Here is a 26,060-nt window from a genome sequence, read left to right on the forward strand (position 1 = left end):
TTTAAAACTCTAGCTTTTGTTTTGTATTCTTCCTAAAAAAAATAGCAGATGACTTCCTGGTATGTGAGCGTGTCTAGGCACTCCTGTGCATACAGCCTCATAGCTGTATATTTGCAGAGTGAGAGCTAAGACTAGTCTTTTGCTCACTACCTGCCTTTTTTGGGCACAGCTTCTAGAGTTCAGTTTCTTTTTAATCCCAGCTCCTGTTGTGACTTATGTTCTCATTGAATTCCTATGGAGAACCCACTAGAGGATGCAGGACACAGAAATGCTGCATTATCTTCCCTGCAGTGCATTCACATAGGAATGTGTGGATAGCTCACAATGAGCTCAGTTTAATAGCTCAACCTGTGACATGCAAACCTGGGATGGAGAAAGATTACTTGCATAAGAGGTATAGTCCTTAGAGCATATAACCATGTCCTACTCCACCCATAACAGAGTGGTAATTTGTGTCTTCCTCTTGAGACATGATTCTTATTCTAGTATTGCTGTCAGCATCTTATCTAATAGACCCCATGTTTGAATGAATGTGAATTTCAAGAGGTAGGGTTTTGTGTATTTTGCTGGAATCACACACACTTTGTAATATTTTAAGATGTCAGTTGTTGAGCTTCATTGCATTTTTGTTCTGTGCTTGAAATGGTTTTATATAAACTAGAGCTGGAGGAAAATGAATGTCTGTGTTGGTAGCAACACCCAGTAAACTGCATCTGTGATTTTCTAGTGCAGGGTAGAAATTAAGAGGAGCCATTTAGTTGGTTGCAACATTGTAATTTCTTGATGTACATCACAGGACACAGGGAGTTAATTTCTGAATAGATGGGTTATAAAGCTAGTGATTGGACACTAGAAAATCAAAGCTGTTATGACAGCCTCATATAACTCCTCCCACTGCCAGCCTGCCTCCGTTTTTTGGTAGTGTCCGTAAGTGATGGATGCCTCCTCTCTGCTCTGATGCTCTGTTCACACCTAGGTGTATCGAAAATGCGCGTTTCCGAGGGCTACTTGGCTGTATCCCAATGGAAACGTGCGACAAAAACGCCCCAAAGAAGCTCATGTACCTTTTCAGGCGTAGGCCGTTTTGTAGCGCGTTCAGACGGGCTGAAATACGGCAAGGTGTGAACCATACCCATAGAAAACAATGGGATTTTCATGTTTGAGCGTTTTGTAGAGCGTTCGTAGAGCATTGAACGCGCTACAAAACGTACAGGTGTGAACCAGGCCTCAGAAGTACATCCTTTTTCCGCTTAAGACTTCTACCAAGTTTTCCCATGCGCCTGACAGCCATTGCAGCACCTAGCATTGAGAAATGGGGACACTGAGCTGGCCACACCCATGACTAACATGGAGTCCAGATCTATGCACGGTCACTTCTCCTGCCTTGGTACACAAGGCACCCACTAATGTTTGCATTTCATGGTGGGGGTTTCCTTTCATGGTGTATCATAGAAGCAGGGATGTATGGACAACAGGCTCTGGGGCAGCACAGCCTGACAACTGTTCTGGGGAGGGCTCTGCTAGCCATGTGTTTTGCTCCTTCTCCCCGTCACTCCATGCCTCAGGGTCTTCTTCAGCACCTTCTTGGACACCCTCCTCTACCCTGCTCTCCAGAGAGTTTAGTTCAGTAGTAGCTGAATATATGGGGAAAGTGTCTAAACTGTTGTGGTCCTCAGAGGGGACTTGTGCAGGGGGCACAAATGGCCCTCTTTCCTTCCTCTTCAGAGTCCCCCAGACTTTCCTCTGTCTGCTTGTGCACTAACTAAGGAGGAGGATGGGGCTGCTTCAAGTTCTGTTGTCTCAGCCCAAGAAGAGGACTTGTCTTCTGAGATCTCTCTGACCAGGATTCACGCAGACAGGGCCACAGCTGTGTCTTACATTAACCATCAGGGAGGCACCAGAAGGAGCACAGCTCAAGAGAAGTGGACCTGATTCTGGCTTAGACGGAACTTAATTTCCTGGTCCTGTCCGCCATGCACATCCTGGGCATGGAAAACTGTTAGACAGACTTCCTCAGTCATCAACGTTTGGACCCCTTAGAATGGTCCCTTCACCCAGGGGTTTTGTGGGACATTTGTCTGAGTTGGGGGATGTTGCACATGGACCTCTGGCTGTCCAGGTTCAAGAACAAATTGGACAAGTTTATTGCCCGGATCAGGGATCCCTGGGCATTCACCAGCGCTTTGGTAACTCCATTGGATCAGTTCAGCCTGATCTAGGCCTTCCCTCCCCTCAAACCCATACCTCCTTTGCAGGATCAAGATGGAGGGAATTCCGATTAACTTGCTTTCAAGTGGCCCAGCAGACCATAGTAAGTGGATGTACTCAAACTCCTGGTAGATTCTTCGTGGGCATTTCTGAATTGGTCAGGCTTCCTGTACAAAGCACAGATATTCCATCATGTTTCTCGGACACTGGCTTGAGCGGCATAAAGGACAGAGGCCTTTTGGTCACTGTCCTCTCTATGCTTCTGAAAGCTAGGAAGTGGGCCTCCCACAAGGTCTACCATCACACCTGTAAGTCTTATTTTGCTTGGTGCGAAGCGAGAAAGTTTCATCCCAGGAAGTACTCATTGGGTTGCATTTTATCATTCTCCAATCTGGCCTAGATCAGCATTTAGTCTTGAGTACTATTAAGGGCCACATTTCTGCCTTGATGATTATTTTTCAGATGCTGCTGGCCTCCCACTCTCTAGTGATGACCTTTGTGCAGGGGGCTGCCCATTTATTCCCCTGTACTTATTCTGATGTCTCTGTGGTACCTCAGTTTTGTCCTGTCAGCGCTGCAGAAGCCACCCTTTTAACCTCTTGGAGATATCCCTCTGGCCTTATTCACAAGGTGGCCTTTTTAGTGGCCATCACTTTGCCCAGGCCAGTTTCTGAATTGACGTCCTTGTTTTGTAAGGAACCCTGTCTGGTTATACACATAGTCACAATCTTGCTGAATCCTAGGGCCTCCTTTCCTCTGTAGTTGGTCTCTGCCTTCCACCTTAACCAGGACATTGTCCTACCATCCTCATGTTCTGTTCCTAAACATTTGAAAGACATGCATCTCCACTGTTTTGACGTGGTTCCGGCCCTTCGGGTTTACCGCTCTGCTGCTGCTTCCAACTGCAAATTCTACTCCCTTTTTGTCATTCTTGAGCGTCCCCATATGAGTTGGCCATATTTTCATTCAAATTGATCACTCAGGTCAAACTTTCCCCCTTTCTGGTAAAGGGTCAGCATTAGGCTTCGTTTTACCAAATCTGTAAGGCTGCCACCAGCTCCTGTGTTCACACTTTTGCCCATGTTTACCAGGAGGTTCAGACCTCTGTGGATGCTAGTTTTGGCTGCAAGGTTCTTCAAGTGGCCCTCTGAATTTCTGTTATCCACTCTTATATTGCTTGTTACAAAGCCGAGGCAGGCTGTGACTGGGAGGGGTTACGCAGGGTTGTCCTAACAGATTTGAATTGCCAGTGGATAATCACCCAGAGGTTGCTGCATGACCGACCCATCCGACATGTGTCCTGTGATGTACTCCAAGAAATGGATTATATAGGTAATATAAAAATCCTGTGCTTTTTAGCCTTGTGTCAGGAACACTCATTGTGTGATTGTTTAGTCAGCTCTGTACTATTGCTGCCTCTTAAATCCTGTTCAATCAGCAATGCAGACAGATTACTGATTACATCTCTATCACACTTTGCCTTGTGACACTATGGCTGGTGTGTACCGGCTGGTTAAGTGGGAGGTGTTACATGCTAGTGTTTCACTAGACTACATTCTGTTGAGCTGTTTTGATTTTAACTCTGGAGTATCTTTTTTTTTCTGCCACCTAACTAAGTTTTGATTTATATGATCTTTCTATATTTTTATTATTTTCAGGTTTTTGTGAGCAGTAGTGGAAAATACAGTGAAATTGGACACCCATTTGGGTATTTAAAAGCAAGCACCACCCTTACCTGTGTGAATCTCTTTGTAATGCCATACAACTATCCCGTATTACTTCCTTTACTTGGTGAGTCACCACACTAAAAATACCACTCAATCTCCACCAGTTTCTGTAAACAATCTTACATTGCTTAAACACCCTTATATCTGCCCTTACAGTGACAGCTCCATAGAATTTACAGTGGTGTCTTTCCCATATGTTGGGCATCATTCTTTAACACCAGTGACTTTGGACAGTCCATTGTCAAATCGCATATGTGTAGTAAGTACATAACCTAGGAGCTTTCTTTCACTTTATCAGAGTTGTGCAGCATTGTTCTTCTTTTGTGTAAATAGTTTATCTGCAGTAAATGGAACTACTAAATTGGGGTTATTGAAGAAAGCTTTGGAAAGTTGTTCTCTTGTTTTGAAGGACGTTACAATGCAAATAAGCAAAATGCATACAATGTAATTTATATACAGTACAGGGAGTCTTTATAATATATGGATATCATAGTGATAAAAATATGCAGTCGCTTATATGTGTAATACATTATAGCATCCAATAGCTTGGTTAGCCTCCACCCTCAGTCTCACTTTGCAGCTGCTGTTAAACATTAATTTTTAAAGTCGACTCCTTGCAATCTGTTACCTCATTGGGGAGATTTCCCCTTCCCTACCCTTTTGTCAGGAAAGGAAAAGAGGGAAAATCTCTCCAATAAGGAGACAAAACATTTGTATTCTTGAGCGAGGATAGGTTAGAACTTTAGATGTATATATTTCTTCCTCTCCCTTCAAAAAAAGCTCCCCCCATTTCTTTTACGAATGCCTCAAGCATAGGAGTGAAGGAAAATCCCCCCAATGTGGTCACCGACAAATAAAAAGAAATACATTTTAAACTTTCCCCACTCTATTCAAAGCTCAAAAAAAAAAAAATATTTGTGGAGATTAGCCTTCACCACTGCCCTGCTGTTTACTGAATTATATTCAATTAGACCTGACATCAAGGTACAAAAAAAATCCCAAAATTAAATGCACTGCATGCAGAATTTAATTTTAGCATTATCATTGTTAATTATACTGGACCTTTCCCTATTCGCAAGGCCTGCTTATTAGCTTTGTTCCACCCTATGTGAAAATGCTGCAATTAATAGATAAAATTCCTGTAGAGAAAAAAAGTTCATAAATCCCTTTCCTTCTGCTTCCATACTGCTGGGAGTGGCATCACACTACTTCTGATGAGATTCTGGGGAATACCGAGTAGCAGAGCCTGTTCTCATGAGATTTGGGCTACTCCATATTCTCCAGGATCTCGCCAAAAGGTGCATGATGTCATGCTTGCCTAGGCACCCTGAGCGGATGCCAGGGGAAAGTTGTGTATTTTTTTGCAGCGTTTTTTTCTTGGGGGGGAAAGGGAGCACAGTAAATAACCGGACCTTTGTCTTGGGGTCCAAGGTCTGTTTTATGGAAATGTAGGTATTACGGCAAATTGTACATAGGGTAATAATCTACATCATACATCGTTGTATTTCTGTTCTCTACAGTCAGACCAATGTCTGGCTGGTTGTCATGGATTGTTACAATATATTGGCCTTTACATTTTTGTATCACTATGCTGCATTTTGTCTGCAATTTAGTGAAATAAGAGCTTTTGTGATTTCCTTGATCTTTGCTTTTGGTTGGTACTTCAAGAGCATCAGTAGCTTCAGTGGTGTACTGACAAAAGCTTATTACAAGGACATTATCAGGCTTACTCTGCAAGTCAAAGGGATACATGCTTAGAGCAATAACGCATGACAACCTTCGACTTTCATTCTTCAGTAAATGGGAATATAGTTGCTGTGGATTACCCATTTTTATATATACTTTACAGTTGGCCTTTTCTATTGTCCTGCTTTGGTCTGGAACATTGTTTTGGTTGCAGACAGATGTTGGAAATCTTGGCTGGCACAAACCTGATATTTATACTGGTTGAGTAGTGTTTTCAGGTCTGTTTCCTGCCACATGATCTTTTCCTTCACTGGTGTAACTAGTGGACAATAAGCCAACAATTCACCCCCTTGAGGCTTTTTTTTCCCCCTTGGTGTAGTCGATAGCCATTAACTTTCTTTTTTTATGTATTGTGTTTGTATGTTGCATTATATAAGAATGTATAATGATGATCCCTTTGTTTTACAGATGATTTATTCAAGTTGCACAAGCTAAAGCCAACACTGAAGTGGCAACAGGCCTTTGATAACTACTTGAAAACAATGCCACCCTATTTCTTAATGGTAAGCTCTAGCTGGGTTTTCTTTGGCTATTGTTGCAGAAATAGATCAGTGGTGATCAACATAACAAATTAAGGGGGCTTTGAGTGTGGCCCCCAATGTGCAATGTGCTTAATTTTCACAAAGGTGCCATTATTAGTACATTGCATTGGGGCGCACCCATGAAAAAATATTAGTTTTGTACAAAATGGTAATGTAATATTAAAAAGTAAGACAAATAGCAAACACTCATCAATGCATAACTAGCTTTAAAGTAAGATGCACATGGAAGGGCTTTACACAATACAAAAGCAAAAATTTCCCAGCAAACTTACCAGCTAGCCACCGGGAGTCTGCTGTTGCCGATGTATGACATACGTCAGTGGCAGCGAAAGGGTTAAAGTACGGGAAGTAATTTTGGATGGAGGGTGATTAGTGGGCCTGGTATGTAAACTAAGAATATGAGTACATAACCTCATTCCTTCATCCTTGGATACCTTCTCCTCACTGTATATATTGATGTGCATATTATTTTGCTTCATTCATAATCAGCATAAATGTTAGGACAGCTAAAAAATATTCACGTATTTTATTATTGGTATTTATATAGCGCCGACAATTTACAAAGCGCTTTACACAGTGCAAATTCACATCAGTCCCTGCCCCCAAGGAGCTTACAATCTAGGGTCCCTTTTTCACATGCATGCAGGGCCAATTTAGACTGGAGCCAATTAACCTTCCAGCATGTCTTTGTAGTGTGGGAGGAAACCATTGCAAGCACAGGGAGAACATGCAAGCTCCTTGCAGATAGTGACTAGGACGGGATTCAAACCAGGGACCCCCCAGTGCTGCAAGGCAGAAACACTAACCACTACGCCACTGTGCTGCTCAATGTATCCATAACCAGCTTGAAGTAACACCAACAGTTTTTCATCTAGAATCTTTAAAATTCTGGAAATCCTTGAAGCATATCTCAAGCAAATATTATTGATTTATTTATTGGTTTTGGGTACACCCAGGATGTCACTGGAACAAACGATCCCATTAAAAGATTCCACATCTCTTCCTATTCTGTTGACTGTATGATCTTAAATTTGCCATCACCTTTCCAAGTAAGAAGTCACCAGGACAAACAGATGGTAAACCTTCCCACAGGAAGACAGAGGGCATTGTAAAACCCTAGCAAACGTTCTAAATCTTTTTCCGAGTCTAGCCAAAAGTTTTGACTAGAGATATTTTAAACAAGTTTAAAGAAAGCTCTGGGGATCATGATTTCACTGACAGCTGTAGAAAAGGTTGCAAGGATCATTGTTTAGGTATAACGCCAGCTCCCAGCTCCTGGGATTTGTCGAGCTCTGAGTTTAGTTATTGCTCAAAGGTTCATATATAGCTAATTTCCTTCCTGGCCTCTGCGTAACTCTCCTGTATTCTGTTGATTGGTGTAAAGGTGGAGCATGTAAATGACCCTTTTTATGTGACCTAACAGAAGAAAATACATTATAATTTAGTATGATTTATATATGTATGTATGTGTATTGCATATTTTTATTGAATAATTATCAAAGGTTCCACTCCTTGCTCCCTGGAACACGATTTCAAATGTGTTTATTTCTGTATAAAAGGAACAGAAGCATCAAGTAAACGGAGGATGTGAGCTAAATGAGTAAACTGTATTTCTGTTGTAGAATTGTTGTAAAGCTGTTATAAGTAGTTTTGATAATTCAGAGCAATGCAGAGGCGCTTACAAGCAGTGAAACTGTCATAGTGTGGAGAGGACAGGGGCAGCTGTGTGCAGTGAGAGATGATTTATCTCTGCTTTATGGGAGTTGAAGGCAAAGAAAGATGTGCATGTGACCAGAATCAACGTGCACGGCTCTTACTAAGTGTGCCGGGATAGAAGAGACACGGGAGCGAGCACAGCAGACTTTCTAAAGGGATTGAAATAGTAAGACTCAATTTTAAAACATAAATAAATTTGACTTTGGAGAATGTTCATTGCGTAGATGTATATAAGGAGAAAAAAGCGGAGGGTTTTGTGTCGCTTTAATTTCCCATGAGGTGTCACTTATATCTCGAAATAACGTAATAAAAATAATATATATATATTAAAATGTTCAGATGCTCTGTATATATGTAATATATACTTAAAGGAGAACTATGGGGTTAAGGCTTTTCCCCATAGTTCTCCTTAGGGTAACGGGAGGACACAAACTAGCGTCCTCCCGTCACCCTAGGCTCAGTATACCGCAAGCTGCTACTTAGACGGCGCAGTATACCGCAAGCTGCTGCTCACGGTATACTGAGACGCCGCAGCTGAAGCGGATCCCGACAATTATGCCGGGATCCGCCCAGCTGCGTGACTGAAAGCTGGCTCTGCCTATCTAGAGGCAGAGCCAACTGCACCCGCCCCCTCCCCCGTCCGTTCCGCCAGTCAGCGCTGGCGGGGAGGGGGGAATCCAGCCCCTCCCCTGTCACGGCAGAGAGCCGTGACAAGATCGAGAGGTGAGCGAACGCCGGTATGTGTTCGCTCATCTCACGATCTACTGAGCCGACCTGTGACAGTGTCATTGTCACAGGTCGGCTAGAACTATGAGGTGAGTGAAAAGCACTCACCTCATAGTTCTCATTTAACACAATAATAAAAGCCAAAGAATAAATGGTGGTTTCATTCATATACAATTGTTTTTGCCACAATGTGTTTTACATTACAGTATCTAGTTGTGATCATGATAGCCAATGTAATGATTTTGAGCTTTCCTTTTACTTTATGTAGAACGTAATGAAACAATCTGATGATGCTTCTTTACTTTTATTTTCTCAATAGCCTTTAAAAAAAGCAATGCGGCTGATGGGAGCTCCAACTCTAATATCCGACAACTTGGACTGTGGTCTTAGTTACAGTGTTATTTCTTATCTGAAAAAGCTTAGTCAACAGGTAACAAATCAGTATTAATGCTCATCATGAGATGTCACACCCGAAGTACTGTATATGAAAACCTCTGACTTTAAATAAGAATATATAATCTGTTTTCTTTCTCATCTGTTGAGTGACACAGGAGGTTTTAAAGGAGAGGTGATTTTAGAGCCAGCATAGGTCGTCTCCAACTCTGCTGTATTAAGACATATTTTTGCAGGGAACTTTTGTTTCTTTTTTGATTTATTTTACTTCAGCCAGGACTCTCCTTGGTGTTGTCATCCTCATCCTGGCTTTTGGAGTACTGCATCCAGATCCCACTGAACTGGACATTCAGGGATTGCCTGGAAGTGGGCACCTTCATACTCTGATCTGGTAAAAGTTAGCTGCAGATCACTCTCCACATGCAGAGCCATTCACATTGCCTCAATGCTTGCGCTGTCTCTGAAGGCTCACATAGTGTGTAGGCTGGTTATGCTGAGCACTGGGAGCTACCTCAATTATTGAGGTTGTTGGGTGCCTTTATTACCCGATATTGCCAATTTTGCTGCCACAGGGCTTAACTTTGGGACTCGCTGACGTCATCCTACTCTTTCTCACCTTACAGTGGTGAGGAGGCATCTCCCTCAGTTCTGCTCCAGTTTGAAAGGAGCTGTGTGGGACTTCAATCTTTGATCCATTTATGTTGCCCACCTACAGTCATTTTCATCATTTTGGCCATTTGACCCTCACCTGCTACCAGCTGCCCTGGTTTCGTGAGTACCTGAGGCCTTGTCTTTTACCTCAAGTCTATACATTGCCTTACCACTACCCTGTTGCAACATGATTCTAGACACACTGTTCTGGTTGTCCCCAGCTCACATTCTGCTAACTGTTCCGGGGAGCATGTCTTCTGACTATGTCAATGTCTGGAGCCTGGAATCATGTTTTCCTCTAATATTAGACTTTGTTCCATCCTCAAAGCCCTGTTTGGCTCCATCAGGTGTGGCTGGGTCCTCTCCTCTACCATTCTGGTAGAGGCTATGCCAGTCTGTAAGCCCTTGTCCTTTCCAGAGTTCTGCTCTCACTGAAGGGCCCTGCCCTTCATTTGATTCTGGCTGTGGTTTTACATTTTCAAATCATGTCTGACTTGTTAATATCACTTAAAAACATTCAAACTACTTCTTAGGTTGATTCCTTGGCCTATAGAATGTGTAGATTAGATGTCTGTAGCATTACATTTCTGCTGTGATGATTTGCTAGAAGCCTCTGGACTGGGCTTTGAACCCTTGTGTAAAAAAACAATGATCCGCATGGCCTTCCAGAGACAGCATCTCTTTAGACCAGCTTTTGACCAAATCATCAATGATGCTACTAGTGGCTAGAGCACCTGTGCCATGCATCGCTGTACATTCCATGTGTAGATAGTTGGCAGGCTGGCTTTCTGAGCAGGCAGTGTCTGGACCAGGGGAAATGGTCCCTACACACGGGTGGGTTTCAGGTGGTTACGCCAGATGTGGATGACCTGAACTCCAGGTTCCACAAAAACTGGACAGGTTTATCTTTAGGTACAGGAATCCTTTAGCAAGCAGTGAATGCTCTGATGCCACTGGTGATCTGATGTAGTAGGATCAATACACCCTGATCCTTGCCTTTTCTCCCCTGAATCCTCTTCCTTATCTGCTTTGCAGGATTATACTGGAGGGCATTCCAGTGATCCTCATTATGCCTGACTGGCCCAGGATGATGTGTTATGCAGACCTGGTAACACTCCTAACAGATGATCTGTGGGCTTTATTTGATCATCGGGATCTTCTGTCAGAAGGACTAGTTTACCAACCTGCTTCAGGGTCGCTGGAGCAATTCATGAGACCCATCCAATCGACTCCCTTCGCAGTGTGATTGGGCCTTTAACATAAAAGGATGTAAACAAGTTAGGATTGCAAAAAATGCCACCTGGCAGTATACATCTTATTAAGCATTTGATTCTATACAAAGAAATTTGATATTGTTATGTGCAGCCTTGAAACCCTCCACATCTGTTTCTTGGCACGAGCCCTTCTGAAGCGTCATGTTATTTACTCAGAACATGTCTGGCTGGTAGTGAAAGGGCTTTAAATCATGTTTCTTCACATGTTTTATGTTGCAGACAAAAATGGAATCTGAGAGAATAATAGTATCTGTTGGAAAGAAGGCCCCACAGGAGTCGGGGCTTAAAGTGAAAAGTAACCCCACAAGAACATCTTTAGTTCACAATAAAGACATCAAACAGCTACTTCAAGGAATCTCTGGAGAGGCCTCCGTCCGACTATCAGAGAGTTTGAAGGAGTTTCCTGGTTTCCAAATTGGACTTTTAAATAAGGTATATTGGGCAATTAAGTGTGAATTTTTATTGTGAAGAATTTACGCCATCAACTTGAAATCAGGAACAACAATGTACGTTTATACACAGTGGAAAATGCTCCATTACAACTTTTATATGTACCCTTTTTGAAAGCGATTTAGAGCTGTGTCATTGGGGCTCAGTTAGGCCTGGTTCACGGTCATAGATATATACACACACACACACACACATATATATATATACACACACGCACACTATTTTGTGCGTTGGGCGGGACACGGGTTTTGCTGCCGCGTTTGTGTGGTTTGCACGCGCAGAAACTCTTTGCAAAACTGCACGCCTTGCTGCCTGCGTTTGGGGTGCCATTACAAAGGAATGGCACCGCAAGTGCGTTTCACGTTTGTGCACGTTTCCGTGATCGCGCACAAAAATATGCGTTCCCGGAACGTGCAGGTATGACACAGAACTTAAACAGTGAGCTGCATTTTACAGACTGGCTATCCTGAGTGACAAGCTCTATTAATCTCTGAGAGTTGGTGGAGCTGCCATTGAATTAGTTCAGGACCGATGTCAAATTGCGCAAGGATGTAACCTTTTATACTTTCTGACTGACCAAGTCCAAGTGCGCAATCACCCACGCTGTGTCTTAATGACATCTTCTGTCTATAAAGATGAATGTAGCATGTCATTAGTGCAGTGAAGACCACTAGTTGCTTAGGAAATGCTGCGTGTTGTGCTACCCCTGAAAAGTGCTTTTTACTAAGCACCTGAACAAACCAAAACAGTTTCTATTTTTACATGATATTGATTGACTTGAAGTGTGTATCTAACACATGACTTTTTGTTTAGGATCTGAAGCCACAGACCTACAGAAATGCATATGACATTCCACGTGCAAACCTCTTAGATCAGTTGACAAGGATGAGAGCTAATTTGCTGAAAACGCATAAGCTGATTGTGGGGCAAGATGAAGGTACAGTCCTCTTTCAGGCCTTGAAATCTCTTACTAGCAGCTATATGTTATGTGGCCGTTTTAAAATAAAAAGGAAGACATTACAACACATGAAAACGGAATATTCTTTCACTTATGTGAGGGTAACTTTCTTGAATACAGTACTCTTAAAGTCTAGATTGGCTCCACATCCTCTCATTTCACTATTGGTTAGTTAGTGTGATGGGCAGCCTCCGTGATCATAAGGGTGGCTTGGGGAAAATTGCGGCAAGATTGACTTTTTCTACAAGAAAAGTAATGATTTGATTATAGCTTCTTTTGCCCATATTTCCGGATATACTGAGTAGTTGCTGTAGCGTAATAAAGCGAGATCCGTTTTTGCATTTTAAATTGGCCCTCTAGTTTGATTCTGTACAGTGCGGAGCTCTAATGTCTCTAAATGCCATGGTTTCATTATGTGATCAAATAGAGCTTAATAGGCACACAAAACAATGTTGCATTTCTCCGCACACTTTACACACCCCTATCTAAGTTACCTTATGTGTATTACACTCCGAATACGTTGTAGAATCTGGTCGGTAACTTGTGGGAGTCTGTCAATAGCATTTGCACGGCTTTTTGTGCAAAATTGGATTTGTGCAAGTTAGGTCTTGTGTTTATGTGGGGAGTGTATGTATAGGTTATTTCCTTTTTCAGTTGGATCATAGTTTACTGAAATACATCATCTGCTATGTAGTTGTTTATTAACAATAAATCTTGTGGTTTTTGCCTCACAGACTGTCTGCATAGTGTCCCAGTAGCACAGATGGGCAATTACCAAGAATACTTGAAACTAATGCCTTCCCCTCTCCGAGAAATTGATCCTGACCAACCAAAGCGGCTGCACACATTTGGAAATCCATTTAAGCAAGATAAGAAGGTATGCAAATGTACTATTAACAAAACAATGAGTTGGTGCACAAGGGTCAGAAAGGGATCATGTAATGTGTAATTAAAGAGATATCTCAATTTAAGATTCAGGTATCCTCTTGTCATTAAATAGAAGTAAAAAACTACTACGATAAAAAAGCACGTCTCCTGAATTGCCTGCTGACTCGATGTCGGTAGTATGTACATCAGAAATACAAGCATAAAACAAACAGCAATAACTCAATACCTTGCTTCTAAATTCTAGTTAAGTGCAAATAATGTACTATAATAAGCACCAAATATGAATGTTTTCTTTGATGAAAGGGGGGATCGTTCTTAGTGGATTTGATCTATACATCTCTATCCCCATATTTAAATCTGATCTTACCATGCAACTATTGTGTATAGTGAAAGTAATTCACATTTAGTCATTATTATTATAATAATACATTATTTGCACATAACTAGAACTTATAAGCAACATATTGACCTATCTGTTTGATGCTTGTATTTCTGATGTATATATTATTCACATTGAGACAGGAGGCAATTGAGGAGACGTGGGTGTGGTTTTTAAACCTGCACAAGTGCTTTTTAGTTTAGTGGTTTATTGTTAAAGGAGAACTATGGGGTTAAGGCTTTTCCCCATAGTTCTCCTTAGGGTAACGGGAGGACACAAACTAGCGTCCTCCCGTCACCCTAGGCTCAGTATACCGCGAGCTGCTACTTAGACGGCGCAGTATACCGCGAGCTGCTGCTCGCGGTATACTGAGACGCCGCAGCTGAAGCGGATCCCAATTATGCCGGGATCCGCCCAGCTGCGTGACTGACAGCTGGCTCTGCCTATCTAGAGCCAGCTGTACCCGCTCCCTCCCCCATCCGTTCCGCCAGTCAGCGCTGGCGGGGAGGGGGGAATCCAGCCCCTCCCCTGTCACGGCAGAGAGCCGTGACAGGATCCGGAGGCGAGGGAACGCTGGTATGTGTTCGCTCACCTCCCGATCTACTGAGCTGACCTGTGACAGTGTTATTGTCACAGATCGGCTAGAACTATGAGGTGAGAGAAAAGCACTCACCTCATAGTTCTCCTTTTAAAAGGGGTTTTTAGAACAAATGTTTTTTTGGCTTTGTTTTTTCTTTAATGGCAGGAGGATACTGGAGCTTAAATTGAGATCTCTTCAATTAGTTTTTTGAAGTCAGGGCAGTCCTCTTTAAAAAATATTTTTTGAGGTGGCTTTTTTAATTTCTTTTCAGTGGGTTATATACTAGGGATGCACAAATACTAGTATCGCTGCCTATGCAGAGTATTTGGGCGAGTGCTCTTACTCGCCCAAATGCTCCGATGTGCCTAGCCCGATACTTCCTGTGTCAGGAAGCCCGGAAGCCAGCTCCATGCTCCATGACGGAAGAGCATGGAGTCGGCTTCTCTGCCAATCAGGAAGCCAGGCAGAGTGTAATGACTCACTGTCCGGCTTCCTGACTGGGCGGGAAGCTGGTCAATCAGAAAGCTGGGCTCTGTGTAATGGCAGGGCACCCGGCTTTCTGATTGGCCGGGAAGCCAGCTTCATGCTCCCTTGTCACCTCATTACACGATGCCCGGCTTCCTGATTGGCCAGAAAGCCAGCTCCGCGCTTTCTCGTCACATATTCGAGAAGCATGGGGGACAGCTTCCCCGCTAATCTGAAAGCCGGGTGGCGAGTCATTACATGCCGCTCGGCTAATCAGGAAGCCAAGTGTCGAGTCAGTACACGCTGCCTGGCTTCCTTAATGGGACTTCCGGTATCGGTATTCAGCATTGACGAGTACCGGGGAAAAAAATATTGGTACTCGATACCGAGATGCCGGTATCACTGCATCCCTGTTCTATACCCCTTATAGCTTACCCTGTAATGTGTGTCACAAATGTAGACCAGGGTCTTCATTTGTATTTTTCAATTTACTGGTCAGGGAAGCGATAGTGTAACTCCGCGATCATTTAATTATAGGAAGTCCTTACACTCAGATTGTAACAACAATTTGCAGAAACTCCTTTGTCGTATTTAGGCAGTGCAATTTTGCATTCTAACTGACTCAGGGGACACTGTTTGTTTTTACATTAATCCTAGCATTTATTTTGTACAGCTAGATGACTTGTTTACTCCCAAATGTTTCTATTGTCATTCCTATTAATGTGTTTCCTGCTTTCGATGCCGCTCTGTCTTTTAGAGCCTGCTTATGTCCCCCAACACATTGGGCCATGAGAAAAGTTGCAGTATTATCAATTACAATGCCCTGACAACCTGCAGCATTTTTTGTAGTTTAATATGTACATTAAAGGAGAATTATGAGGCGAGTGATTTTCACTCAGCCTCATAGTTCTAGCTGACCTCTGCCTCTAGATAGGCAGAGCCAGCTGTCAATCCCGCAGCTGGGTGGATCTCGACAGTAATGTTGGGATCCGGCTGCGGCGTCTCAGTATACCGCGAGCTGTAGCTCGCGGTATACTGAGCTTAGGGTGATGGGAGGATGCTTGTTTGTGTCCTTCCGTTACCCTTAGGAGAACTATGGGGAAAAGCCCGGACCTCAGTTCTCCTTCAAAAAATAAAATAAAAGACTGCACATGTATGGACTGGACTGTTTAAGAGCAGAAGGTTCTATTTTTATTGGTAACATGTCATGTAACTTTTTTCTGCTCTAGGGTATGATGATTGATGAAGCTGATGAGTTTGTTGCTGGACCTCAAAATAAAGTTAAACGTCCTGGAGAAGCCAACACGCCAGCCTCTCTGAAGAGAAGAAGAAGCATGTCTCCGCTTCTCCTAAAAAGACCTCAGACTCCCCCTATTATCACCAATCATGTTGGAGGGAAGGGGTCCCCTACAGCACCAGGTAGCCCAACTCCACACAACCTAATTAAGCCCATTCCCATACATAAAGGTAAGCCTGCATTATTTGCTGTGGTTTTTAGAATTTTGTTTCTGGATATGTTTTCCATGGTAACGGAGAGATTAGGCACTTGTCTATTCATAGTTAGAAAAAGGGGTGGGTTTCTTAAAGCTGAGCGCCACTCAAAATTGGTATTTTAGTTTTGGGTAATTATTGGCAAAGTCCTATAAAGCTCAACATGTTAAGATAGACTCGTGATCTTATCATCCTAAAGGTGGCCATACACTGTACAAAAGTCTTGCGAGAGTTGTAAAGTAATTAAAAAAACGTACGATCTGCCCATCTTGGACAGGCAGATCGTACTTGCGATCATCGCAAGCCCGCCCCCCTGAGGGGCGGGCTTCCGATGACTGCAATGCTGAACGGGCAGTGTGCGCGTGCGCACACCGGCCCGTTCGGCAGTTGTCGAACAAGCACGCGACGGAAGGCCTGAAGGCCTGCTTGTTCGACAAGCACGCGACGGAAGGCCGGAAGCCTGCTTGTTCGACGGAAGGCATGCGATCGTACAGTAGACACGGTCGCACGCCTTCCATACACTTTGCGTTTATCGTACGATCGCGGGATTTCCCGCGATTATCGTACGATAATCGTACAGTGTATGGGCACATTAACAGATTTCTCCTTAAACATGTTCATTCCATAAAAATAAATGATCTTCTAGCTTTCATTTTCAAACCTTAACTGAACAGGCTAAGGGTACAAGCTGATTGGTTCCTATGCACATCTGCTCCAGATATTGTCTGATTTTAATTAATCTTAGTCATTGGTTTAAGTGAGAAGAGACACCAGTCATGTTCAAACACTTATTCGCCAGCTGCTATTTCCCATTCCGGGTTTACATATAATTGTTTTTTGCAGGGCAGCATAGAGGATAAATTATGCAAAGAGTGTCCTAATTATCAGCATTTCTTTACTTTCTGCATTCTGCCATTGCAGTCAGTCAGATAAAAAATTTTAATATTTGACTTAAAGGAGAACTATGAGCTAAGTGAATTGCACTCATCCTGAATGTCACAGGTTGGCTCTATTGATCAGAAAGTGAGCGAACACATAGCGTCGCTTGCTCACTTTCCGATCATCTCCCTGCAGAGAGCTCCCCGCAGGGATTACCCCCCTCTCCGATCCTCCAGCACTGACTGAAGGATCAGAGGGGGAGGGCACAGCTGGCTCTGCCTCTACATAGGCAGAGCCTGCTGTCAATCAGCCAGGTGGGCAGATCTCGACAGTATTGTCTGGATCCGTCCCAGCTGCAGCGCTCTCAGTATATAGCCTGCAAAATACTGCAGCAGTTGCCCATGGCAACCAATCGGCATCTTTCTTCAGTTTGCTCAGGTAAGATTTGAAAATGAGACAAAGAAGCTGATTGGTTGCAGTGCAAATCTGCTCCAGTTTTGATATACCCCCCCACTAGGTGTATTGATTCGGTAGCTATGTGAAACTAAATGGTCCTGTCTTTTAAACATTGCCTAATAAGGCCCAATATTATTTAGAGACCTTACATTTACATCAAGCCTGTGGTATGTTCTACTCAAAGCTATCTCTTTAATAACTTTGTGTTTTCCAGATGCCGGTAATACAGCAACTCCAGAAATTAATGAAGAGAGGACAGGCAATGGCCAGGCTGTAGAAAAACAAATAGATAGACTTTCTCCACTAATTGTCCCAGCTGCTCTAGGCGATGATGATTTGTTGCCTAACAACTTTGATTCTGTTACTGATGAACTAAATTGCTTAAATGATGATAACTTAGACCACAAGCCTGTTATTAACGCACTTATAAAGTCACCTCTGGAAGACTACACTCCTCTAGAGGTCTCTCCAATGACTCGGGAATGCACTTCTGCAATATCTGTGCCAAATTCCCTGAAGGAAGCGCAAATCATGATGAACGGGACAAATGCAGATATTAAAATTAGGGTCATGAAAGAAGTTCGGAAGCCGGGAAGAAGTAAGTCCAAAGTGATGTACATTTATGTTATCAGTGTGTGGAAATGTTTTTAATATTTTTTCTATGTATAGTTTGCAATTATACACATTTTTATTATGTACCTGGGGGCAGCCATATTTCTACCTCATCCATTGAGAGACACAGAATGTCTTATACTGTCTAGTTATACTGCCACCTACAGGAGGATTGGTTTTTGGAACTGCTTTTCTCTCCATACAAGTCGATGTGAATTCAAAAGCAGTTCCGAGGTGCAGGTCAACTGCACCTGTAATTAATTCTAAATTCTAAGAACCATCTCAAAATATGTTTTCCCATCCAACCCATTGTCACCAGGGGATAGTAGCAAAGGTCAGGCAAGACCTGTGCATTCAGTGTGTGACTACTGAATGTGGATTCTGTTGTATGGAGGAACTTATTCCTATTAATGGTTCTGGTGTTTTCTTTTACACATGTGTGATTTTCTCTTGAATTTACAGTTCTCATTTTTAATTACAGATACACAGGATTAATATTTTACACACTTGTCGGTCTAATCCCAGGTGGTGAAAGCACATTTTCCCTAGCCATTTAAAGGGTAATTCCACTTTCCCAGGCCAATTTGGGAAAATGGAATTACCCCTACCAATCTGCCACTTAAGCAAGATGCACTTCTCATTGGTCAGCACAGTCAGGTGACCTAGCTGACCAATGAGTACTCACCATTTGCAAGTGGGATCTAAAATGCTGAGTGCAGGGCTGCACTGTTGTGTAAGGTGTATGGATATTACACTGGCAGCCGTGAAGGGGATGGAGCGGGGGGTTAATTCAATTTTCACAAATTAGCCTGGGACAGTGGCATTACCGTTTAAGGGCTCATTCACAGTGCAAGCTGGTTACTGCGCTGGAAGTCAGAGACAAATAATCTCAGAGACGGGCATGTTTTACTTCTAATGCTACAATACAGATTTTATTTTTAGTTTTTGCATACAGTTCTACTTTACCAAAGAATGTCAGTGCACATAGACAGTACAATGTGTTGTGGTGCGCATGTTTTAACTTGTGGTGTGAAGGAGTTCAGCATTTACTGGCTACACAATTTAACAAAGTTGCTTCAGAATTTTAAAGCTGTTTGTTCGGTCATTTTGAATAACTTCATGTATATGTGGACATTTGTGTGACGGATTGACATGCATTGTATGGTCAGAAATTTGGACTTCTGTATCTTTACAAAATATCTATTTTGTAATCGCTACATATGTATTTTTATCCACCTAATGGCAGTATGTGCCCTCTACATATGTCCTCTGGTTACTGGAGATAACCATACTCCATGTATTTTCTGTAAAAAAGCACATTCAGGCTTAGCTCCAGGCAAACATTTTTTTCCTTTTCTTTGAACAGAGCAGGGAAGAGTTCGAACCTTTGTCACGTTTTTGACAGATTAGACAAGATCTTTAGGAAACGCAATCACCAGATTTATAGGCTCTCCAACATAGCGCGAGCCTCAAACGCTTTGTTACTGATGTTATTTCCTCTTTGCCCGATCTCAAAGTGGTCAGATAGCATTCAATCCTTTCAATTTTTACTTTTCTCCTACAACCTGGATACTCCACGCTTTCAAGCTCAAATAGAAATAGATATCCCGGTCATGATGTAGTATTTCTCAATTGAAAATTTTATTGAAGAATAAAAACACTTACATAAAAACGAATGCAGTCGCATCAAAGGTATTCTGTTTGTAGTCCCGTTGAGACCCGTACAAACGGAATATCTTTGATGCGACTGCATTACTTTTTATGTAAGTGTTTTTGTTAGTCAATAAATCTAAAAATGAGAAACACTACACTATGAGAGGGATATCTATTTCTTTTAGAGCTTGAAAGCGTGGCGTATCCAGGTTGCAGGAGAAAAGAAAATTGAAAGGATTGAATGCTATCTGATCACTTTGAGCTTCGGGCAAAGAGGAAATAACATCAGTAATAAAGCGTTTGAAGCTCACCGTATGTTGGAGAGCCTATAAATCTGGTGAGTGCATTTCCTAAAGATCTTGTTTGGATCACGGCGGAGAAAATAAAATTTCATGCATGTAAAAAAACTTGGTGGAGGTTAAATATTTTCCGTAATGGCGAACACTGGATGAATATTTTGCTGGGATAAGGCGAAAGTTTATATAAAAAAATGGACATTAAGGGATTTTCATATGTATAATGCACAGTTTCTTCATATACTGTACATATACAGTATAGAAAAGAAAGAAAGAAAAACAATGTAATGTTATAGTAGTGTATTGTTCAATACTAGTTGATTTTGAGCGCAGTGCATAGATTTTCAATTTACGAGTGTTTATACTCATTAGCAATATCAGTTGTTATCGTTTGAGTAGTTTTCGTCTAGTGCGGTCTTAGTAATTGATTTAATTATGACTGGACATGACCAAACCACATGGAGAAGGTCAGCCGGGTCATGCATGCATCTCTAACACTCAGAGGACCTGGAAGCACATGTGGCAGCAAGCCTGGCAGGCGTGAAATAAGCTCGATGCACAATTTTATACTGTATCAGTCGATCCCGAACAGAGATCAGTGTAGTCATATGGCTACACCACATCTCCGCCAAGTCCTCCGAGTCCAATGCAGGACAATCCATCGACCAAGCCAGCCGACACCTTTCCAAGTGTGAAGCTCCACACAGAGTAAGGAACTGATAAACAGTTGAGAGAGGCTTCCTCAGTTTATCTCCCCTTCTAGTCTGGTAGGAGAAAGGGTCAAGTAGCCCCCTGGGAACTGACAATAAAATGCATGGTGGAGTTTAAGATACCTAAAGAAATAATAATTGGGCAATTTAAAGGAGGCTTTAAGGTCTTCCAAAGAGCGCAAACCGCCCTGTTGAACAATATCAACCAAGGTTTTTACCTCACGTGACGTCCAAAGCACAGGGTCCAGAATAGAGGCAAAATTACTAAGACTAGTTTCTCCACAACGGTGGATGAAGGATGAACAACTTTCCAGGCTCTCAAAACCGATCGCATAGAGATGGTCTGTCTATAGGGGGAATTCTGTCCACGCAACACCAAATGCTTGGGAGCCTCCAAGGTAACAGCAGAATCTGATTGTTGCATGGTCAACCATCTGTGAACAAAGGTTGGCTTTGTCAGCTAGAAAATAATAGTACAAATTAGGGGCCGCCAAACTACACTCCCCCCAAGGTAGCTGCAAAACTGGTAATTGGATTCTATGTGCTTTCCCATTGATTTAATTATGACTGGACTAGAATTTAATTATGACTGGAAAGTCCGAAATTAATTTATCCACCTTACTGAATATAGATTTTGGAATCCACACCTGGGAATTACGTATAACATAAAGCAGAACTGGCAGAAGCTTCATTTTAATAAAATTCTACCCAGAAGGGACAATGGCAAATTCTTCCATGCTGTTAAACGAGATTTAAAGAGAGTCAAATTGGGGACACATTAAGAGGTATAAAGTCTAAAACTGAATTGGTGACTTGTAAACCCAGGTATCTAAAACGAAACACCTGTTGTAGCAGAGCATGGGACAACCCAGAAGAAGGATCCAGAGGAAGACATTGTGATTTACCCCAGTTCACCAACAACCCAGAATAAATGGAAAACAAGTTCAACATATGAAGAGACTCAGTAAGGGAGGGGCCCATATCAGCAAGAAACAGAATCAAATCATCTGCGTATCAGGCTGTTTTCTCTAGTTTACCAATACACAGTCCTTTAAGAGTGATCTGCGCACGGCACGGGCTCAACCACCAGGGCAAATAAGCCAGCGGAGAGGGGGCACCCCTGATGTGTCACCCTACAGACCGGAAAACTCAGAGAAAGGGCAGTACCGATCTTAATGGCTGCCGTTGGTTGACAATATAGAATACTGATCCATTTGTGAAAAACGGGGCCATTCTTAAGCAAAACTGCCTGGAGGTACCCCCAGTCCACAGAGTCAAAAGCTTTTTAAAGGTCCAATGAGACCAGCGCTCGAGACCCCAAGTTATCATGTATAATTTGGGTATGAGTATAAATCCTCCTAAGGTTAATATCCGTAGACGTGTGAGGGGTAAATCCGGTCTGATCCGGGGTCACCACTGTGGCTGGGACCTTGGAGAGTCTAATTGCAAGCATCTTAGTCAGTATCTTGAGATCCATATTAAAGGAGAACTATGAGATGAGTGATTTCCACTCACCTCATAGTTCTAGCCGACCTGTGACAATGAAGAGAAATGGACTTATAATAAGCACATTTCAAAGGATCCTAATTTGGTTTGCTAATCAAATCCACATAAGCTTCATGCATAGATGAAGGTAGAGTACCCAACTGAAACCAGTAATCAGTATATAAACTAAGGAGTTTGGTTGCTAAGTCCTCCACATACTTTGTACCATTCGACTAGGAGACTGTCAGGACCAGGAGATTTATTATTTGGCAAAGAACTAATCTCTCGGACAATCTCTTCCTCCACGAATTACCTCTCAAGCAGCTCCCCATCAAAAGAGAAGAGTTGTGGAAGTTCTACGGATTCAAGCAAAGCTGATAATGAATCCAATCTTTTGATAAAGAGCTGAGTAAAAGGTAACAAACTCCTGCAGGACATCCTCTGAGGCAGTTAACAAAGAGCCATCATCTGATTGGATACAAGGACTCACAGTATTCATCCTCTGCTCTGCCATAAGCGTTGCCAATAATTTACCATTTGTATCTCCTTTCTCAAACAAACCCTCAGATTGCTTACTTAAATCAGAGTGTGTTAAAGACTGATGATGAAGTAAGATCCATCGAACTACGAACCATCAAACAAATCCCGCAGCAGACTAGGGGAGCTAGAGTGAGCCACTGAGCACTCTCTCTACTGCAACTGCTGTAAATAGACACCAAACATGTCAAGCCTTAAAATTGCAGAAAACGACCACACCCTAAATTGTCCATAGGCGACGCTTCAAACGCCTTTACCGCTCATCAGTGTAGTGTTATCAGTAATTAATGGCCCTAAAATGATTGCGCTCACTCCGACGTTTGCGGTGATATGTAATATGTGCGGCATAATGGGCGCAATCATCTTCGCACATAGGCGCACCCGACACATGTTTGCGTGGGGGGGGGGGGGGCTTAAAAAAATGTTTTTTTTTTTAACTTTTTTTTTTATTTGTGACTATTTTTGTATGCTTTGTTTTTTGTAACCTTTTTTTTTTTTTTACACTTAATCTTATTGCTATCACATAGAGGGCTAAGAAACCCCCATATGTGATGGCCAAATCACATAACAGGTCCTCTTTATGGAGACATCAGGGGCCACTTAGGGACCCCAAGAGAAGCTGATGAAGCAGAGATCTGTAACCGGAGAGTGACCCTGAATGCAGGAAGTGATGTAATATACATCACTTCCTACATTCGGGGACCCGAGAGGAGATTAAAGGGAGATTGTGTACTGATCTCCACTGACAGCGACGCTGTGCTGGTCCCATCCGTACCGGGCACAGCGCACACCCGCACCTTTTACAAGCAATCGGGCGTCTCTAGAGACGTCCTATCGTTTAAATGTAAACCACCATCGCTGGCTGCTTACATTGCTGACAGTTTCCCCACTCGTGTGCACGCTGAGGGCTGCACACAAGCGGGCACAGGACATCTTAAGACGCCCTCCCGTGCCTATAAGGCTCCCGTCCGGCCGTTCAGCAACGGCCATAGACGGGAGGTGGTTAAAGGCATCACAGACTAGAGAAGGGAGTGGAGTAAGTATTAATTCCCCAGAAGGTAGACAAGTGGGGTTGGAGTGATATTTCAACAGTAGGTTCTAAGATCCAGCCAGGCGCTAAACACCATCACTGTGCCCTGGGTTTCTGGAACACGTCTAGCGTAATACACAGGGGTAAATGAGCCAAAAGACCCCCCAGGTAAATACATGGAGTCTAGCACATGGGAGAGTAAAGCACCATTAACAAAAGCTAAATCAATGGGCGAGGAAGAACCAGAGATGTGAGAAAGGTAAGAATATATCTCGGCCAGGTCACTATCTGCAAGGAGTTTGCATGTTCTCCCTGTGCGTGCATGGGTTTCCTCCCACACTCCAAAGACATGCTAGTAGGTTAATTGGCTCCAGTCTAAATTGGCCCTCTATTTATGCATGTGAGCTCTTTGAGGGTCGGGACTGATGTGAATGTGCTACAATGTAAAGTGCTGCGTAAATTGTCGGTGCCATATAAATACCTGTAATAAATAAAATAAATAAATATGATTTCGTCAACGGGTTCTTCCAACGTCAAGCATTAATGGGCCTAATTGTGTTGAGGCATCCAAGGAATTGTCCAAGGTATTATTAAAGATGCCTGCCAACAATCCTCGGGAAGGGGGTCTCAGTCGCTGATTTTAACAGCCTGGCTCTTGAAACCCAAGTGTTGAAAGACAAATAGTCAGATATATTATTATACAGGATTTATATAGCGCCAACAGTTTGCGCAGCGCTTTACAATATAAGGAAGACATTACAATACAATTCAAGACAAGATGGTAAGGAGGGCCCTGCCCGTGAGGGCTTACAATCTAAAGGGTGGGGGAATATATGCCTTGTCAGTCCTTTTAAAAGTCCTCTTGCTTCTAATTCCTTGATTTCTGGGAGTTCCATGTGTGGCCTGTCTTGTTAGGTCTACTCTTCTTCCATGGGACTTGAACTTGGTTTTATCTGTTCTACAAAAACCTAATTTTGACCCTATACAAGTCATTTTTTTTCTTTGTTATTCAAAAAGGTGGCATTTCTTCTGTCCATTACCTTGGGTAGAAGGGTTTCTGAGTTGTGTACTTTGTTTTGGGGAGATCGCAATATGGTTCTTCATAAGTACAAGGTTGTTTTTCTTTTTTACCCAAGGTGGTTTCGGCCTTTTTATTTAAATGAAGACCTTGTTTTACCTTCACTTTGTCCAGCTCCTGTTCATCTTAAGGAAATTTATCTTCATTGTTTGGATGTCTTGCAGGCTGTTAGAGGTTATCTGTCAGCCACAGCTCCCTTTAGGCGTTCAGGTTCTTTATTTGTTCCACTTGGATGTCCTAGAAAAGGTTGTTTAGCTTCCAGATCCGCTATTTCTAAGTGGATTTGTCAGGTTGTCATTCAAGCTTATGAGTTGAGGGATAAGGTTCCTCCTTTCCCTGTTTCTGTTCATTCTACTAGGGCAGTTAGTACTTTTTGGGCATTTCCGAATCAGGCTTCTGTTACTCAAATGGCGAGGTCGTATCCTGGTCTTCTGTTCTGTTCACTTTTGTTAAAGTTGATGTTTCTGCCTCTTCTCATGCTGGTTTTGGCAAAAACATCCTTCAGGCAGCTGTTTGAGTATTCAAGCTGGTTCTTCTAGTATTCATGGTGCTTGCCCCCTTTTTTTGGACTGCTTTTGAATGTCACTACGTCTTGAAGTTCTTCAGAACTATGTCCCTCAATGGACGCAGCAAAATGTTTTTTTTTTCTCATAATGTAAAATCCTTTTCTCTGAGTCCATTGAGAGACACAGCTACCTCCCCTCATTTCCTTTCACACTGCTAGCTGCACCTGGCAGGTGTGAGGTGTTAAGTCCTTAAAGTGGCAGGCTTTTAATATTATTGCCTAGTGTCCATTTCTCCTGGAGGCAGCAGCATAACCCTACTTCTCCAAATTCTTCAGAGCTGTGTCCCTCAATGAACTCCAAGAAAATGATTTTACTGTAACAACAAAAATCAATGGATGCTGAAGTATTACTATCACTATGCGGCCAGTTTATAAAGGAAAGCATATCTTCTCTTCACCAACTGCATCCCTATAAAACTCACACTGTGTCTACATTCTGTGGTTTATTTATAAAATGCATAGCTTAGTGTGAAGCCTCCAATGTGCTGTGGTGTGTTCTCTACATAACGCTGCACAGAGCACTTGCAGATAAGAGGAGAGCTCTGTCACTCGGATTTAAAATAGG

The 26,060-nt window shown here is 42.6% G+C and overlaps 1 protein-coding gene across 2 annotated transcripts in view; it reads left to right on the plus strand.

Moving 5' to 3' along the window:
- LOC108785885 (integrator complex subunit 6-like) overlaps nucleotides 1-26,060 on the plus strand; it is a 68,072-nt gene that overhangs the window by 39,058 nt on the left and 2,954 nt on the right. For both annotated transcript variants that reach the window (XR_001941157.1, XM_018555060.1), the window contains exons 9-16: nucleotides 3,867-3,999; nucleotides 6,090-6,184; nucleotides 8,985-9,095; nucleotides 11,203-11,415; nucleotides 12,247-12,370; nucleotides 13,126-13,268; nucleotides 15,933-16,170; nucleotides 17,744-18,127. Coding sequence is in view for 1 of the 2 variants with exons in the window: in XM_018555060.1 (XP_018410562.1) it covers nucleotides 3,867-3,999; nucleotides 6,090-6,184; nucleotides 8,985-9,095; nucleotides 11,203-11,415; nucleotides 12,247-12,370; nucleotides 13,126-13,268; nucleotides 15,933-16,170; nucleotides 17,744-18,127 (1,441 nt within the window). In the remaining variant the exon portion in view is untranslated. The remainder of the gene's footprint in view (nucleotides 1-3,866; nucleotides 4,000-6,089; nucleotides 6,185-8,984; nucleotides 9,096-11,202; nucleotides 11,416-12,246; nucleotides 12,371-13,125; nucleotides 13,269-15,932; nucleotides 16,171-17,743; nucleotides 18,128-26,060) is intronic.

The sequence above is a fragment of the Nanorana parkeri genome, unplaced genomic scaffold, assembly GCF_000935625.1.
Source record: "Nanorana parkeri isolate BGI_ZX_2015 unplaced genomic scaffold, ASM93562v1 scaffold182, whole genome shotgun sequence".
NCBI lineage: Eukaryota > Metazoa > Chordata > Amphibia > Anura > Dicroglossidae > Nanorana > Nanorana parkeri.